Here is a 16,482-nt window from a genome sequence, read left to right on the forward strand (position 1 = left end):
CTTTTCGCATACAAATCTATTTTTTACTCTAGTTATTAGAATACTATACTTTCGCGATGTAACAATATTAGTCTAATAAATATTTTAGCTTTAGTCTCGAAACAAATTATACAATATTTTATCTTTTCCAGCAATAGATGAATTGTTTCATTTCAGGATTTTTGTGCTTATCAGTCGCAATATTGTTTACTGAAGCGAAAAATAAATTTCCTACTATGGTAGTATTTCTGTTAATCCTATTGGGTCTTTGAATAATACGAAGCTCAAAAATAGTTTAACTAATAAACCTATTTAATTAAATATTAACTATATTCGTCAACTTAATAGTCAGACAAACAATACTGCAATAGCAAAATTATCTCAACATAACTAATAACACTGTCGCCATGCAACATTCTACATCAACTTCAACTCAAGTATCTAATCCTCCTATCTAGAGATATATTTATTTAAACGACTTATCTTCGATTTAATAATATTAGAATCATGGCCATCACCGTGGTTATAGCTATAATCATAATCATAAATATCACTATGGTCACAATCGCAAACATGCTCGCTGTAACCGTCACAGCTATTAGCATATCCACGATGTTTTGTAAGTATCATCACAAGCACAATAATGACTTTAGCCGTCATCATTATTATAAACTTAAGGTCATCGTCACCATCACCAAGAATACGATTATAAAAATAAGCTTGAGTACAGGCTCCAAAATCACGAAGGATATCATCACAAATTTGGCCACCATTATCATTCGGAGTATCACGAGGAACATAAGCACGAGTGCCATCGTCACCACGACCACAAGCACAAAAATGACTACAACCATTAATACAAACACGATCAACACGACCATAATTATATTTAGACCCGGTTATCGTCGTCGTAAACTCGGCCACAAACATCATTACCGGATCATACAAATATTTCATGACTATTTCTATGTCATCACATTGACAAAAGCATGGAAATCGCCCGGAAAAGCAGAGACTTGGACCACATTACAAGCGAAGTCACTATCATAACTATAAGCATTCATAGATAATTTTGGTAGTGATTTCGTTTCTTTCATTAAAAATTACCATTTTTAGAGACATGAAAGATTAATAACAGCTGTAGTAATAATAGCCAATTATTTTATATGAAAAGCGTCACCTGAGTGAAGACTGCAATACTCTGTGAAGCTTAAAGTTTTTGCAATTATATTCAGTATTGTTCGATCAATAGTACAAAGTAATCATGATACACTTCGTATCATTAATTCTGATTGATTTGGATATTTTAATAGCTATTAAAATGAAACGGGTCCTTGAACTGTTTAAAAGCATTATCCGACATTTATCTTTTTATTTTTAAATTTAAAAAACCAACATACCATAATCTAAGTGATAACTTTGAGATTTGGGAATACTAAAAATTTTCTATCGGCCAGTTAAGCTTTTCTACTATCAATATGTAGATTAATAGCTGTCCTTTGCCCTCATATACGCATCTATTCATTATATTAAAATTTATTACTAAAATTAATAAAATATTGCACGTTCTTGAGTACAGTTTTACTAATTTCTAAATAATGTCACTTAAAGCCGGTTAAAGAACTGATGCGTGTAAATGCTCTCATTCCTGTAGTCCTAATTTCAAATCAAATGAATAGAATATACAAAAAGTACAACCAAAGGTCACTCGGCATGCATATGTAAGCAATTCGAAATATACAAGCAATGAAAACAGTCAATGCCGAGTAAAAGGTGACAGTAAGTATTATATAAATCTCTGTAAGCGGATTAGACCGTCTGGTTTTACGCTATTTTAACTAAGCGTGTTCTACTATCTTAGCCGGATTAGCCTGACCTTAAACAGATTTTTTTCTCACTGGGGTTCTCGTAGAACTTTTTTTTTTGATGTCTCGAATGATGCGTTAGATATTTTCTAATAGATTTCATGCCTTCGACGTAAGAAAATAAGCTTTTCTTTGTTTAAAGTATATGAGTACTTCTCGATGAAAATTTTCGACAGTCAACTTATATTTGTCGTGTTTATAAAACATACAGTCCGATGTATAGTATCATACCCAACAATCATCACAATACACAATAAATCAGGTGATTAGAAAAAACTATATCAATAAGAATGTATAGTTGACGAAGGCTCAAACAAGTAATGGAGCACTTTCTGTTGAGCAACACGCAAACTTTGAGCGCTTTAAACTTTCATCCATCGGCAATAAAGGCGGACTATTATCCTCTGCAATTGATCCCCTATTCTGGTGCACCGACAGTGAGTCACCATTAATGTATAATCCTGCAAGCTCGAGAAAAATCGTTGCCGTTATGGTAAATAACATTGGTCTACAGTGGGCTTTACCGACCGAGTGAACTTGCGGGGTACATGTTGAAAGGAAGCTTCAACTTTGCTGAATTTACCTACAGAAACTAACGCGGACGCGATAGTATCCTTTGATCGCATTTACATAATTCAAAATGAGAAAGTTTTATGACTTCAATATAAGTTTGATTTTATTTACGAATTTGATTTCCTATTATTTGATACTCAAAGTTTAGTTCAAAATCACAAAAATGAAACTAATGAATATTTTAGTTGATATTCTTTTCTGTACAGCTAATTACACATCTCTGGTAAATTTTGAAAATAAACTTAACCATTGAATAGTACATTTATTTAAATACAAAATGGCGATCATGCGCTTCACCTGTATCTATCTACTAATACTAACAGCCTTGAGCACTCCGACCCTTGACGAGAAAATTAAAAACAAATACTCTCTCTAATTTCGTTAACTTAGGCCATCAGAATTAAAGAAAAATAAATTAAAAGTTTTCAGACAAACAGCGGTTTTATGATGTATGTATTATACGTATTATCGGACATGTTGATTTTTTTGAAACTAAAATAAGTTGACGTAAAGCGAGGAAGGCAGAGAAATCTGGGTAGGCAGCTTTTTATTTTCTCTGATGGAGAGTTAAACCATGACGCAGGTTAAAGCTAAATATCATACAGGAGTATTTGAGAATTTTCATGTCTTGTTTAATTTGCGAAGCAGCAGAATAATCTAACCGATTAATGTCCTATATTTCACCCGAGTACTGAATAAACCTATATATATCGTGGTTCTCTTTAATTGAACTCTATAGTTTATCTGTCCATCATTCGTATTTTCATGAAGCAAACAAAACGACTAAAAATATGAAAAAACCAATGGAATAAAATTCAACAGGATTGCCCGATCATCCAATAACCTTGTTAAAATAAGTCACTGAATATCATATTACCAGCCAAACTAAATTACACCGTGGACGTTCATAAATTGTTTCCGCGATAAAATCTCTCTGGCTAGGATAAGGCCGCTCAAGTTTACGAGCTTATGCGATCTACGTATGAGTGCAATCCGTTTTCTCTCCCTCTTCCACGGATAGCAACACCAACCTTCTCTCTTTCGCTTTCCTCTCCTTCATTCTCAATTCTGAGCATCATGTTTATTTTATGCGGCTGGATATATCTATTACGATTTTCCGCGATATATTTTTACGTATAAGAGTTCGATCTCGCAATACGGTATTTATATCGCGTGTAGATCAATGTTATCACTTGCTTTTATTTATTTGATAAATTGATGTAAATTATGGTTGATCCTACTCAAGCGAATATTAATCTTGATAAATGATTCATACTTATGCACTTGCGAATATTAGTATCACTAGCAATTGCTGATTGTAGTGCACTCAGAATATTTAACCATTCAACTCAATCCGATAAGTTAATTTAACTTAATATGTAAAGCAAATATGATGAGAGCTTTCATTCCATAAAATCACAACAGATACTTGTTTTGGAACAACAAAAAGCGTTGATTAAGGATTTGAGTAAGCTCTAGTTCTCTACTACAGTTTTAATCAGAAAAGAGAGTGCGACAAACAGACAGGTCTTAGACAGAGCTCAGAATTGAGGTTGAAAAGCGCGGCTACACGCCCCGAGAGCTGCGAAAGGGCACAAGAAATGGCCACTTGTGACCGCTATATACAATGCTAGGTAAACTAGCATGCGTGCCGGTTAAAAGGGACTAAACCAGACAGCTTAATTAGTGGGATTCTATACTGTCTCTAGTTTTTTATACTTTTATTATTTGTAATATTTAAAATTTTGAATAATTATTTTTTTTACAATAAGTAGTTTTTACGAGACATTGTTATACTACTTTTCATATTGAGTTTATGAAAAAAAAAAATATACTTACTCCGCATTTGTTTTCCAAAACTATTTCATTTTATTTCTGCCTGCCACTTTATCAAAGTATTTCTTCGTTGTTATTAAAATTCAAACTTTTAAAACGCGTTCTCGATCAAGTTTCAGTTTATTTGCCTGAACTCTTACCAAACAGGATAATTAAATTCAAAATGTTAATTGTTTTACATTTCGATTAATTGATTAATAAAAGACTGGAATTCATTGGCATTTAAATTCCTACTATAAATCTAATTTATGCACCGACATAAATTTTGCAGCTGACAACTTTAATGAGCTTGGCAACTTCAAAGTGGCTTGCCGAAGAAGTGATAACTTTCAAGCCGATAGTATATGCACAACAGTATGTGTATTCCGTAAATAATTTTTAACTTACAGGCAACGTAAACAATAGAATTGGAAATTGATTGGAATATGAAGAAAACGACTAAACATTGCAAGTATGAAAATGAGAAAGAGTGCAGGATGATTTCCATTAGCTTGATCAACGTACGCGCAAGTAGTACGAGTCAAGTGCTGCGGAGCCAGCTTTCAATTCAACGCATGAGCACGAGCGCGGTACTGCTGAAGCGCGCATTACCGCTCGCGAAAACAATGAACGCGTCAGCGAATAGAAAGTATCGTCTGCAGGAAAGAGGGTCGCAAAGTGAATGCGAAGGGTGAAGCGCGTAAACAAGATTGTTTTCCGTGATTGAGAGGATGCCCGATAGCTTCAAAAGTGTTAACTGGCGCTCGGGAACTCCCGCTTCATTTGATTAACGCGCGAACGCACGCAACGCAATTTTTTTTTTACCAAATAACCATTTTCTTTTGACCGGATAAACAATGAAAATGCAACGGTCAGTCGAGCAGGGAGAAAAGCGAATCGATTATTCGTGTATTTGCTGGATGCACACCAAATTTGGATAAATCAAGAGTATCACGGAAGAGGTCTATCATCCGCGGGCTGTCGTTGTAATCGATATAATACTCGCTCGGAGCCGGCAGCGAGCGAGGAAGCGGATAAAAGAGCGCGTTTCGTGGCCGAGAAGTTGGAATTAAAACGGATTGTCGTCCACGAGTACGAGCGCGAGGAAAAATCGGTTGGAAACTTTGGCAAGAGGGTGGGCGCGCTTGTCAAACTTCTTGCCAACTTTCATACTTGTACGTGTAAAACTGCTGTAACGACTGCCAGCGCACACTGTTTTTTCGCGATTTTACGTGTTTTATTCGTTATTGGCTCGCAATACCGTGTGTCGATCGATCCAACGCGCAATCACGTTAACGCTCGAACGGTGCAGCTCTGGTTGTTTACGTGCACGATGCGCGCTCACGTGGTGCGCGCGCAGAAAGCGCGAGCGGCACACGCGAGCAGCCGAGGCGGCCGCTTAGCGGCTACTGCTGGCGAAGAGCTTCAGCCCCAGACTCTATACTACTCCCTCTCTCTCTCTCTCTCTCTCTCTCTCATACTCTCTATCTCTCTTGTTCTTTCGCTTTCTCGCTTGCTCTCTGTTCTTGGCTTATAAAGTTTGTTTCTGCCGCCTGTAAGAGACTCTTTCTGCCGATCATTTTTAAATGGCCTTAGTTTGTTCTTCGAGTTTTATCGCGAGGCTATATCCTCCCTCCCCCTCTTACTCTTCTCTCTCTCTCTCTCTCTCTCTCTCTCTCTCTCTCTCTCTCTCTCTCTCTCTCTCTCTCTCTCTCTGCGCTTCGCTCTTTTTTCATTCACCAAGAAATGAGAGTTTGGTATGATTAGCGCCCAGTTGCAAAGTTCGAATGGGGGAATGCTAATTATTCAGATTTGAATACGTTGATTGGATTTCTTGCTCTTTTCCTTCTTCTTTTTTATTTCATGATAATAAAAAAAAGTTTGTGGTTCGTGGCCTTCTTTGTGTGACTGATGTAGAATTTTCATCTGGCGAATCTCATTTCTGTTTCGCGAAGTAAATATTTATTGGAACAAAAAAAAAACAAAAAAATGGGTTATGACATATGCAATGAAAATGCCAATATTTAATTGATTTCTTATAAACCTGTTAGCATGGTGAAAATATTTTGGAAAAAAGAATGAAAATGATATTATTGAAATCTGAAAGAATTCGAGAAAATAAGTAGCCTAACAGGTTTATTTATATCAATTAAAATCGATAAATCCAATGCATAAGCGCATTTTGTCTACTCGTAACTATCTTATCCTCATTCACCTTGTCATATATATTTACCCCGAATTATTTTCGCGACATAATCCTTTCGCCTAGTTGCGTTTTTCTTATTTTATCTTTTGCACGCGACTGAGCTTTAACTATACACACACACACACACACACACACACTTATGTGTGTTAGCTTGCTTTGTCTCGATGCCGCCGCCGCGAAAGTTGGCGCACCCCTCGGCCCGCCTTTCTCTTTTCCATTCTTCGCGAAAACTTTCTTTCCACTTTCCCCCTCGTTGAACGCTTTAACTCCGCAAGCTCTCCCTCGAAAAACTTACGATGGCACGAACTCGACTAACTCGATATTTGATTATTTTTTCTTTGGATATATTTTTTATCAATATGCCAATTCGTAGGTGCATCAGATTGTCCGACATCAACTGTTATTGTCAAAATAATTATCCGAATATTCATTGTTAACTTAAAATTTGTTTCAATAACTGATCGAATATACATTAATAAACAATCTCCGAGCTGTATTACTTGTACATCAAGAAATACATGTGCAAGTAATAAATATACTTTTCGAACCATGGATTTCTATCTCACAAGATACGAAATTTACTTAATCAAGTGATAAATCAAGTTTACAAAAATAATTTTAAGTACTGCTTAATTTAACCCGTCTTCTTTAATTTTGAGTAAAGCCTACTTGTTATTCTCCAATTCGACGTTATTAATTCATTTTGTATGCATAAAACCATAATCAAAGCTTCACATAAACAGAATAGATATGCTCTATTCCAAGAATTGTTTCCTATTTCTACATAGATAAATTAGTGCCATTATAATAATTGAATATATAAAAAAATAATTATCAAAAAAATGATAATGGCTGTGCGTGGTCTGAAACGAAAATAAGATGTCAAACAATTATCCCTGTTTAAAATACTATTTATTTGATTCGGTCCAACAACAGCGTTCTACAAAGTGGTAAAACAACTTCTTACCTGAATAATAAATCTGTTGACGCAACTGTATACATTTGCGCAACAATAAAAATATAATTTTACGATAACCCAACGATAATCGAAAACTTTATCGTTTAATAAAGCTCTTATCTTGCAAAAGCATAATCCGCTGATAGTTGTCACCTCCACAGGTTGATAAACGACAAGGAAAACATGCTACAAATTGGCTAAACGAACGGAGCACAACAGAGAGCAGACAGCGCGCCACGAGTAAAGAACTCCGTTTCCAATGCGCATGAGCGAGTCAAGTAGTTGCCTTCTGCAAGTGTAAGTGAGACAAAACACAACGCAGAATATCCATACGGTATTCACGAGCGTAAAAAGAGGAAAAAAAGAGATAGTAGTACGTCGCGGCAGTGATGGTGCAGTGGTGTGTGAGCAAGACCGAGACATAAGATACGAAGAGGCGTACTCGTGCGTCAGAGTATAGGAAAGCAATATGCTGTTCGGATGTGAAAGCCAGTAACGTCATTAGCACCACAGGCTCTCTCGATTTACCGCGACGCAAAAGACTTCCACGAGAGTAGGCTACAAGAAACAACAAACAAAACGTATAAGACGCTTTAACGAATCAGCAGGACGGTGTTGACAAAGAGTCATGGAGGTGCTAGATCCCAGCGTCTCCAGGGACGATCATCCACTTTGTCTTAATGACACTCTACAGAAAGGTAAATCTTTCATTCTGCTGCTATGCTCTCAGTGTTTATTTATGTTGACGCATACTAACATTGACACCTACAACATCAATTTGTACTCCTCTTCATATATTTATATTCAGTCAAGATAATTTTTTGAGGACCTACTATAAAACTAAACATGTTCTAAAAAAAGAAATATTCATATTCAATTGCTACCATTGTCGTAATCAGGTTTCTTCTGTTCACGGGCGTGTTGTCAGTGTATAGGTACCTTTGTTGGAGAGTCTCTGACTAACAGTAACGGAATGACACAATACTATATATAATAATAATGGTAAATGCTGTAATTAAGCATTAATTCTTTCATATAGGGTGATGACACGAAATAAATTCAAGCGAATTTATATTTTTTATACACTATAAAGTAATGTTTTGACTTTTTTATATCCTTGCTTGTACAACTTTACTTTTTCTAAAACCTGTTATTAACGTACAATCGCTAATAACGCAGTAATTATTGCTCTCGAAAAAGCTATCAAAGAATAGTACAAAGTGATATGTGACTATATATAGACATACTTCTAGGACTGTAGTACTCTATAATTTTTATTTAAACAAATGTTATATGTAATCTAATATTTGTCAATTACAAATATCAGTTTTAAGATTGTCATCTCTTCAATTGCATACTGATAAATTCAAATTACAGTTAACTTTATATCATTTTTTACAATACTGTAAAAAAAATGAAATTCCTGTTTTATCACCAAAGCTTTGGTTATTTTTTTAGTATTAGTATTATAAATAAAATACATAAAATCAAGTACATAAATAAAATAGTGTACTATTCTTTTGAAATTAACTCAGAAATATCTTTGTACACTAGTACTGAAAAGACTTGAGTCAGTAACAGATAAAAATATGATTAATTGTTGATTTGCAACTGCTCTTTTTTTCAAAATACCTCTTATATCTTTTGAAATTTTTAAGCAAAGTCACTTATATAAATTGTTGGAGCTTGGCATGAGAACAAAGCTAGTATCAAAATGAAATTTAACGTTATTGAACTTGGGTTTTTTCTGAATATATCTGTGAAACTAGTGATGTAAGCAAACATGATATGAGCTGTAATAATCAGCTGCTTACGGAAGTTAAAATAAAAATGTACATATGAGTTGTAATCAACATTAACTTGTGTATGTTTCATCATTATCTCTTTGTATAAAACACAAAGCTAATTCTTTTTGAGTTGATTTTATATCAGAGCAATGATTTCTATATCTATTAACTAAAAATTATTATTGACTCATATATTAATATATGTTTTTATTATAGTTTATTCAACAGAAAATCCAATAAGAGATACATCATCATGCATAAAGGCAAGAAAAATTTTTGGATTTCTTGGTTTTCTTGGATTCGCACTAGTCTATTCAATGCGAGTAAATTTATCAGTAACTATTGTTGCAATGGTAAATAAAACCAATCCACATCATACCAATGCAAGTCTACATAATAATTGTTCAGAATATGCTCCTAGTCCTAATCAAACTATTATTCCAGTAAGTTGCTATGATGGTATTTTAAATAATCATATTTTTTACTTAATGTTAAGATCTTATTAATAATCTAATATAATTTTTTAGAGTAAAGGAAGCTTTGATTGGAATGACAAGGATCAAAGCATTATTCTTGGTGCATTTTTCCTGGGCTATGTTTTAACAAATGTACCAGGTGGAAGATTAGCTGAAAAAGTTGGTGGAAAATTAGTTTATGGATTAGGAGTATTCCTAACTTCAGTTCTCACAGTTATCAGTCCTTTTGCTGCTATGTGGGGTTTTTATCCTTTCTTGATCATTCGCATAGCAGAAGGTATCACTGAGGTAAATAATAATTTCTGCATATTTCAATTTTCTTATGCAGTTTTAATTGTATAATTGCATTTTTAATATATTTTCAGGGTGTTACCTTCCCTTCTATGCATAGTATGTTAGCACAATGGGTACCACCTTTAGAAAGAAGTAAATTTGCAGCTTTAGTTTATGCAGGTAAGTTAACACTATGTATAGAGTGCATTAAAGCAAATTAATGTGACACTATTTGCTAAATGATTTGTCTCTTACAGGTTCAAACTTTGGAACTGTAATTTCTATGCCACTGAGTGGTTGGTTATGCGACCAAGAACTGTGGGATGGCTGGCCCCTATCATTCTATTTATTTGGTGGTCTAGGAATTATTTGGTATGTCTTTTGGTTGCTATTTGTATTTGATACTCCTGCAAAGCATCCGCGAATCGATCCACAAGAAAGAGCATACATAGAGTCTCTAGTAGAGACCAAAAATGAGGTATATAAAACCAATTCGTTGAAATACTAAAATAAATGTGACCTCTAACAATATGTTTATAATAGGATAATAATGATAGCGTACCATGGCGATCAATATTAAGCTGTTTGCCACTGTGGGCAATAGCTATAACTCAATGTGGCCAGTCATGGGCTTTCTACACCCTTCTGACCAAATTGCCAACCTATATGAATGATATCTTGCGTTTAGACATAGAACAAGATGCATTCCTATCAGCTTTACCGTACTTGACGGCTTGGATCATGGGTTTGGTGATATCCGCTTTAGCAGACGCTTTGCTGGCTCGAAATCTTATTTCTCCATTAGCGTCGTTCAAATTTTGGAACAGCGTAGCCTCACTAGGACCCAGTCTCGGCTTTTTAGGAGTAATCTGGGCTGGATGTGATAGATTTACTGTGATGATGATGCTGTCAGGTTTAGGTTCTCTCTATGGTGCTGTTTACGCTGGAAATCAAATGAATCACATTGCTCTTGCACCTCGCTACGCGGGTACTTTGTATGGCATGACCAATGCTCTAGCGAACGCTTGTGGATTTTTAGCACCCTATGTTATCAGTTTGATCATCGGTGAACATGTAAGTTGCGTTTTGTAATTTATTACTTACGTGGACAATAGGTATGATGTTTTTTACGGTTATTTTTGCAGGAATCAATGGAAAGCTGGAACATAGTATTTATGCTTGCGGCAGCCATCAATTTGGGGGCAAATTGCTTCTATTTGTTGTTCGCTTCAGCAAAGGAGCAGTCTTGGAACCGAGGAAATAATTGATGACACGTATTTAATAAGAAAAAAAAGACACTTAATGTGATCAGCGACATGCCGTTGGATCGTCTTGCTCTCAGCACATTTTAGCTTATAACGTTTTGACAGCTTCATTCATTTTCTAAAACAATGTTGATTATTGTTTTTTTCTTATTCTGAAAACAATTAAAAATTGTTATATTTTGAAGAAAAAAATTGGTATAATTAGTATATCTATTTAAAAAGTATTGTTTTGTTTGAATGTTTGTTCAATCAAACGGTGATAACTTAGACAAAATATTTAGATTTAAGAAAATGATGCGAGTGCTGACAATACTATTATACACTATTATTTTCGTCGCATTAGCTCTCTTATTTTTTTCTATAAGTCTTTACAATATATGTCTTAAAATTTTACAATAACGTTATTTCAATTACGTTAATTACGTTTTATCTTAAAAAATTTTCTACGTTGTATGCTCAATTGCAAACATGGCCTTCCATCTATTTTTAATCTACTTTTTTACGTTTGTGATAATTTATCCACTTATTGGTTAATATAATATGTATTTACCGTTACATATTTGGTGAACGGTATGTTTTAGAAAAATGTAAAGGTGTTAAAGACTCTCAAACTCTATACTCATAGTCTACATCTAAAGAAAAATGCGAAATTATGTTACAAAAAATTTATATGAAAATATTAAACTTTTCTAAAAGTATACCGTTTGCAATTATCTATTGTAAATATAAAGCAAACCAAAACTAGAGTTGATTTTAATAAAAATTTTGATATTTATTGCGCAATTGGTGTCAATTATAGTAAAATTCCGATTGATCGTGATTAGATGAAAAAATTTAATGATTACGAACTAGAGATATAAATTGTTAAGAAAAATTTAGGAATAAAATATTGAAAATAATAATGTATAAACCAATAATACCATTAGCTTTAATAATTCATAATATAATATTCAGTATTGAAAAAATGCATTTCATTTTATGACTAAGATCTTGCTGGAACGAGATATAATAAATTGTTTAATAGTGAAATGAAATAACCTTCTAAATTGACAAGTGCAAATTATAAATTACTATGTTTACATATCAGAAACGTATTTTAGTGATTATATTACGATTCCAATTGTAAAAATATATGAGATGGAAGTAGTGAAAATATAATATGTAAAAAATAGTATAGTTATTTTAATAATAATTATCATCCATTAGTGCTGAACATATAAATATTTTTTTAGATCTCTGCCTCGATCATGAAATAAAAAAGGAAACGATTTCAAAAATTACAGGCAATATATAGTACAAAATACATCTGAAATCCTTAAAAATTAATATAATGTAAACATTCCATTTGCAGCAGTTGTAAACGTAAATATTGATCATTATAAGAGACTGAAGAAATTTATCGATTCTTCTTATAAATTATTGTCATAGGTAATATTTAAAACGGAAAACCAACTGCCTTACGATATTTTATAATTTACCAGTCGTGTGAAAAAATATTGTAAATTAAAAAGAATGATAGATGGTTTAATTTAATCTACTTTTTAAATAACAATACATAAAGGCATTTATCTTCGGAAACAGTTATATTTACACCGTACTATTGTTTATAAATTGGACATTTTTGTAAATTATACATAAAAGTTATTGAATTTGTACAGTATCGTAAAAAAATCGTTTATGTCGCATTATTTAAGCGCTTAAATCGTCCTTTTTCTTTGCTGTTAACTCAAAAATCATATCACGCATACGACTCAAATCATGCAGATCATTTTGCAATTTTTGGACCATTGCTTCTTTCTCAGCAATTGTCTTTTGGTACATATGACACTGCTGAGCTTGCTGTTTTAGTTCTTGATCTAATGCAGCTATATCTTGATTATTTGACGTAATTTCTCGATTCTTTTCTTCGATAATCTAAAAATATAAAAAGTATTATTATTGAATAAATATATGAAAAAAGCTTATGTATGTAATGGAAATAAACGTTAACAATACTGCACCTGATCTTTTTTATTCATAGATTCTTGTAATTTTTGAAGTAATTTACTGATTTCTTGCTTTTCAGTCGTTACTTCTTTTAGTTTTGCGCTTAGCTGTTCATTTTGAGATATCAGTTCTTTCACTCTATCGATTAATATGGGAATTTCTTCAGTTTGTTTTTCCAAATCTTTCAGACGCGTGTTATAAATATAAATTTGATGTTCCTTTTCATTAACAATTTTTTTCAATCCAGTGATTTCCTGAAATAATACAATAGTTTATTTTTAACTATAAAATCTATGCTAAAACTTAATCTTATATACCTGTGCTTGTGTTGAATGTGTGTGCTTAGTCTTGTCTTCTATTTCTTGAATTTTCTTTTTTAATGCAATTTTTTCTGCCTGAGATCCTTCCAAACATTGTTGTGTATTGAATAAAACTTGATGTAATTGACCTGACTGAGCCATCAACTGGGCTAATCTATGCTGAAGACTTGTGGCATGATTGGTAGCTGCTTCTAAACTAACTTGCATAGCTCTTTCTGCATGTCTCATTGTTGCCATTTTATACTCATATAGTTCCATTACAGCAGATGTTGTTATATCTGATACTTTATCAGTTTCAAATGCATGTTCAAGCTTTGCTATAAATGTATCAAGTCTTCCTTCTTGAGCCATTGAAAATAGTGGAATTGAATCATAAGCATGGCCATGCACCAAAGTTTCTGGTACTTTTGTTATAGTTGTTTTCTGTTGAACTAAAATCAATGGCTCTAGTTCTGCCATACATTTTGCAACAGCGGATATACTGGAAAAAATAGATTTCTAAAATATATTTAGCTTTATTATACAAGCTGTGCAAAGCTTTCAAATTTACCATTCTTGTGGATATCCCACTGTAGATGTCAATTGTAAAACTTTTTGCTTGACATCGCTGTCTCCAGTAAATAAAGCTGTAGCCATAACAATCTGCATTTTTTTCTTCTTTAATATTTCTGTATACAATGTAAGCCACTGAGTATTATTAGTTGCCAAATCTGCTACAAGAGCTAATGCATGAATGTAAAAATCTGTCGATGGATCCTAAAATGTTTGTTCAAATTTCTTCAATTTTGAATTAAAATTATTTTAATAACTACTTACATGAAACAGATTTCTTGGTTTTTCCAAAAGTCTTGAATCATTGCTTGAATCCAGAATAGTTCTTAACAAACCTTGCATTTTTGGAACTGTCAATACTTCTAATACTTTGGTTCTTATTGCAGGTGTCTTAACTAACTCTTGAAAGAGTTGCATTAGTTCTGTCAAATTTTTTTCATTTTCAATTGTGTTTGTTTCGTGATTTCCATCCATGTCATCATCCTCTTTGATTAGAAGTGTCAATACTGATAAATCTAGTTCCTCTAGTACTTCCAAATTATTTTTGGTTCTTCGAGAGTCCACCACAATATTTCTAATTAAGGCCAATGCATTAGTACAAACCTATATAATACATATTTCATAAAAAATATGTTATACTTATACTTATTTTATGAGTTATAATTAAATGTATTACATTGTTTATAGGCACACGTGACACAGCAACTTTCACAATTGATGGATATAACTGAACTAAATCTGTTGCTTTCAACTTCATTAAAGAAAGTAGAAATTCCATTATAAGATTAGAACATTCTTGGTCAGATTTATCCTTGAGAGTTTCCAAAATATTTTCCACATCTTTGAAATAACTAAAAGCATTAATATGTTAGCATTGTGAAGTAAATAAATGCAGTAACTGTAGACTTACTTGGGATATTCTAATAAAACTGATCTAAAACGTTCATTTTGCCTTATATCATCAAAAAAATCAACAATGTGCCTCAATAAAAGAGGATCTTGATTTTTTAAAGTAGGAATAATATTTGTAAAAGTCACTGTTGCGACATCTAAGATATATGAATCTAATATATCACTGTTTGCATGTTCTAAAATAATTAATAACTTGCAGCACTGTACTCTTATATTAATATTTTGACCACTTGTTTTAACTACACTTTGCAAAAATGTTTTAGTATTTACACTTCGCATCAACACATAAACTGCTGGTAAATTTTTATAACATAAGTTTACCAAGACACTTAGAGATAGCATAATTACTTCTTCCTCAGTAGATTGAATTACCCATTGAGATAAAGTTTTTATCAAATATGGTAAGTGTGCTTCTTGCCACGAAATTTTAATGCCATAAGTTAATTGTTGTAATAACTTTAGAGCTCTTATTCGTTTTTCTGATGTCAAATTAGCCTAAGATAGTAATTGGCACATAAAAATATAATGTGAAAGGATTTGTTAATAAAAGAATATCAAAAAATCAAGAATATCAAAAAAAGAATATCAAAAAATCAAGCAAATTTAAAAAATCTTACCTCTAACAGTCTTGTTAAAAGTGGTGCAAATTTATAAGTATGAATAAGAGCATGTCTAGCTGCTGAATTTTTACAGGCAGTTTGCAAAACATCTACAGCATTCCATATCAAAGTTGATCTTGATCCCATAGTATTCATCATCTCATATAGACTTACATAAAACAGTGCAGACACACTCGAACCAGGATCAAAAATATTATAATCTAATGATGCACTTACAGCCTGAAATTAAGTCAACATTATTATAACATAAATAGTATAACTTTCCAATTATAAATATTTGAATACATACATCAAGGTTTCTTTGTATCATCGAAGCTGAGGTCTCATTAGGATGTTTTGCATACTCTGATGCAGCAGAAATAAATGATCGTATATACTGAAAATTCTCGATTTCTGGCATTTTGTTACATTAATTTACAGGTCACAATTAGTACAGTATATCACTGAAACATACTTTCATATATCTTGATTAGTCTATCATACAAATATATAGTACGATATTGGCACAAAGGGAAGAAACGTCAAACAAAATGCTAATGGTTATCAGTCAATATATATACTTGATTGTCAAAAAAAATGGCAATGAGGAGATCCACAATAATAACTGACAAATACACTAGACAAACACTAATTTAGCCAAGCAGACGCGACAAAGAAAACCTAACCGCAAGTACGACACGCGAAACCACACAAAAATTTACAAGCGATTTAGTGATTTGATCCAAGCATGGCGCGCGATGTTGTCCGTTAGTCCTCGCGCCGTTCATTTTTAAATATTCTACGTACCCTCCCTTTTTTAAACGCGCCAATCCTCGCTTTGGTTGTCCTTTACTGCCACCACGCGAACGCGGACGATTCTTCAACTTCGATTAGATACCATTATACTATTGCACAC

General features: G+C 33.1%; 3 protein-coding genes across 3 annotated transcripts; 2 read left to right on the forward strand and 1 right to left on the reverse strand.

Moving 5' to 3' along the window:
- Positions 1–486: 486 nt before the first annotated feature.
- On the forward strand, positions 487–836 carry LOC131669310 (uncharacterized histidine-rich protein DDB_G0274557-like). Its single transcript, XM_058944094.1, has 2 exons — positions 487–598; positions 658–836. Exons 1-2 carry the CDS (start codon positions 487–489, stop codon positions 834–836), a joined length of 291 nt encoding a protein of 96 aa, XP_058800077.1.
- Positions 837–7,659: 6,823 nt separating this feature from the next.
- On the forward strand, positions 7,660–12,858 carry LOC131669304 (sialin). Its single transcript, XM_058944088.1, has 7 exons — positions 7,660–8,094; positions 9,400–9,626; positions 9,711–9,947; positions 10,025–10,112; positions 10,190–10,410; positions 10,476–11,006; positions 11,078–12,858. The coding sequence occupies exons 1-7, from the start codon at positions 8,025–8,027 to the stop codon at positions 11,198–11,200; spliced, it is 1,497 nt and encodes a 498-aa protein (XP_058800071.1). The 5' UTR covers positions 7,660–8,024; the 3' UTR covers positions 11,201–12,858.
- Positions 12,859–12,880: 22 nt separating this feature from the next.
- LOC131669303 (protein CIP2A homolog) lies at positions 12,881–16,315 on the reverse strand. The gene is made up of 9 exons (XM_058944087.1): positions 15,877–16,315; positions 15,585–15,806; positions 14,966–15,462; positions 14,732–14,906; positions 14,320–14,658; positions 14,054–14,259; positions 13,501–13,984; positions 13,198–13,437; positions 12,881–13,111 (listed from the first exon to the last, which is right to left on the reverse strand). The coding sequence occupies exons 1-9, from the start codon at positions 15,985–15,987 to the stop codon at positions 12,887–12,889; spliced, it is 2,499 nt and encodes an 832-aa protein (XP_058800070.1). The 5' UTR covers positions 15,988–16,315; the 3' UTR covers positions 12,881–12,886.
- Positions 16,316–16,482: the final 167 nt, after the last annotated feature.

The sequence above is a fragment of the Phymastichus coffea genome, unplaced genomic scaffold (assembly GCF_024137745.1).
Source record: "Phymastichus coffea isolate CEN01 unplaced genomic scaffold, Cenicafe_Pcof_1.1 PCOF00091, whole genome shotgun sequence".
NCBI lineage: Eukaryota > Metazoa > Arthropoda > Insecta > Hymenoptera > Eulophidae > Phymastichus > Phymastichus coffea.

Excerpts from the sequence above, each read along its gene's own strand:
- LOC131669310 (XM_058944094.1), top strand. The coding sequence starts at position 487 with ATGGCCATCACCGTGGTTATAGCTATAATCATAATCATAAATATCACT. Across the intron at positions 599-657 it reads TAGCATATCCACGATGTTTT|GTCATCGTCACCATCACCAA; the intron begins GTAAGTATCATC and ends TATAAACTTAAG.
- LOC131669304 (XM_058944088.1), top strand. The coding sequence starts at position 8,025 with ATGGAGGTGCTAGATCCCAGCGTCTCCAGGGACGATCATCCACTTTGT. Across the intron at positions 9,627-9,710 it reads CTAATCAAACTATTATTCCA|AGTAAAGGAAGCTTTGATTG; the intron begins GTAAGTTGCTAT and ends ATAATTTTTTAG. Across the intron at positions 10,411-10,475 it reads TAGTAGAGACCAAAAATGAG|GATAATAATGATAGCGTACC; the intron begins GTATATAAAACC and ends TGTTTATAATAG.
- LOC131669303 (XM_058944087.1), bottom strand. The coding sequence starts at position 15,987 with ATGCCAGAAATCGAGAATTTTCAGTATATACGATCATTTATTTCTGCT. Across the intron at positions 14,260-14,319 it reads AACCAAGAAATCTGTTTCAT|GATCCATCGACAGATTTTTA; the intron begins GTAAGTAGTTAT and ends CAAACATTTTAG. Across the intron at positions 13,112-13,197 it reads CTATGAATAAAAAAGATCAG|ATTATCGAAGAAAAGAATCG; the intron begins GTGCAGTATTGT and ends TTATATTTTTAG.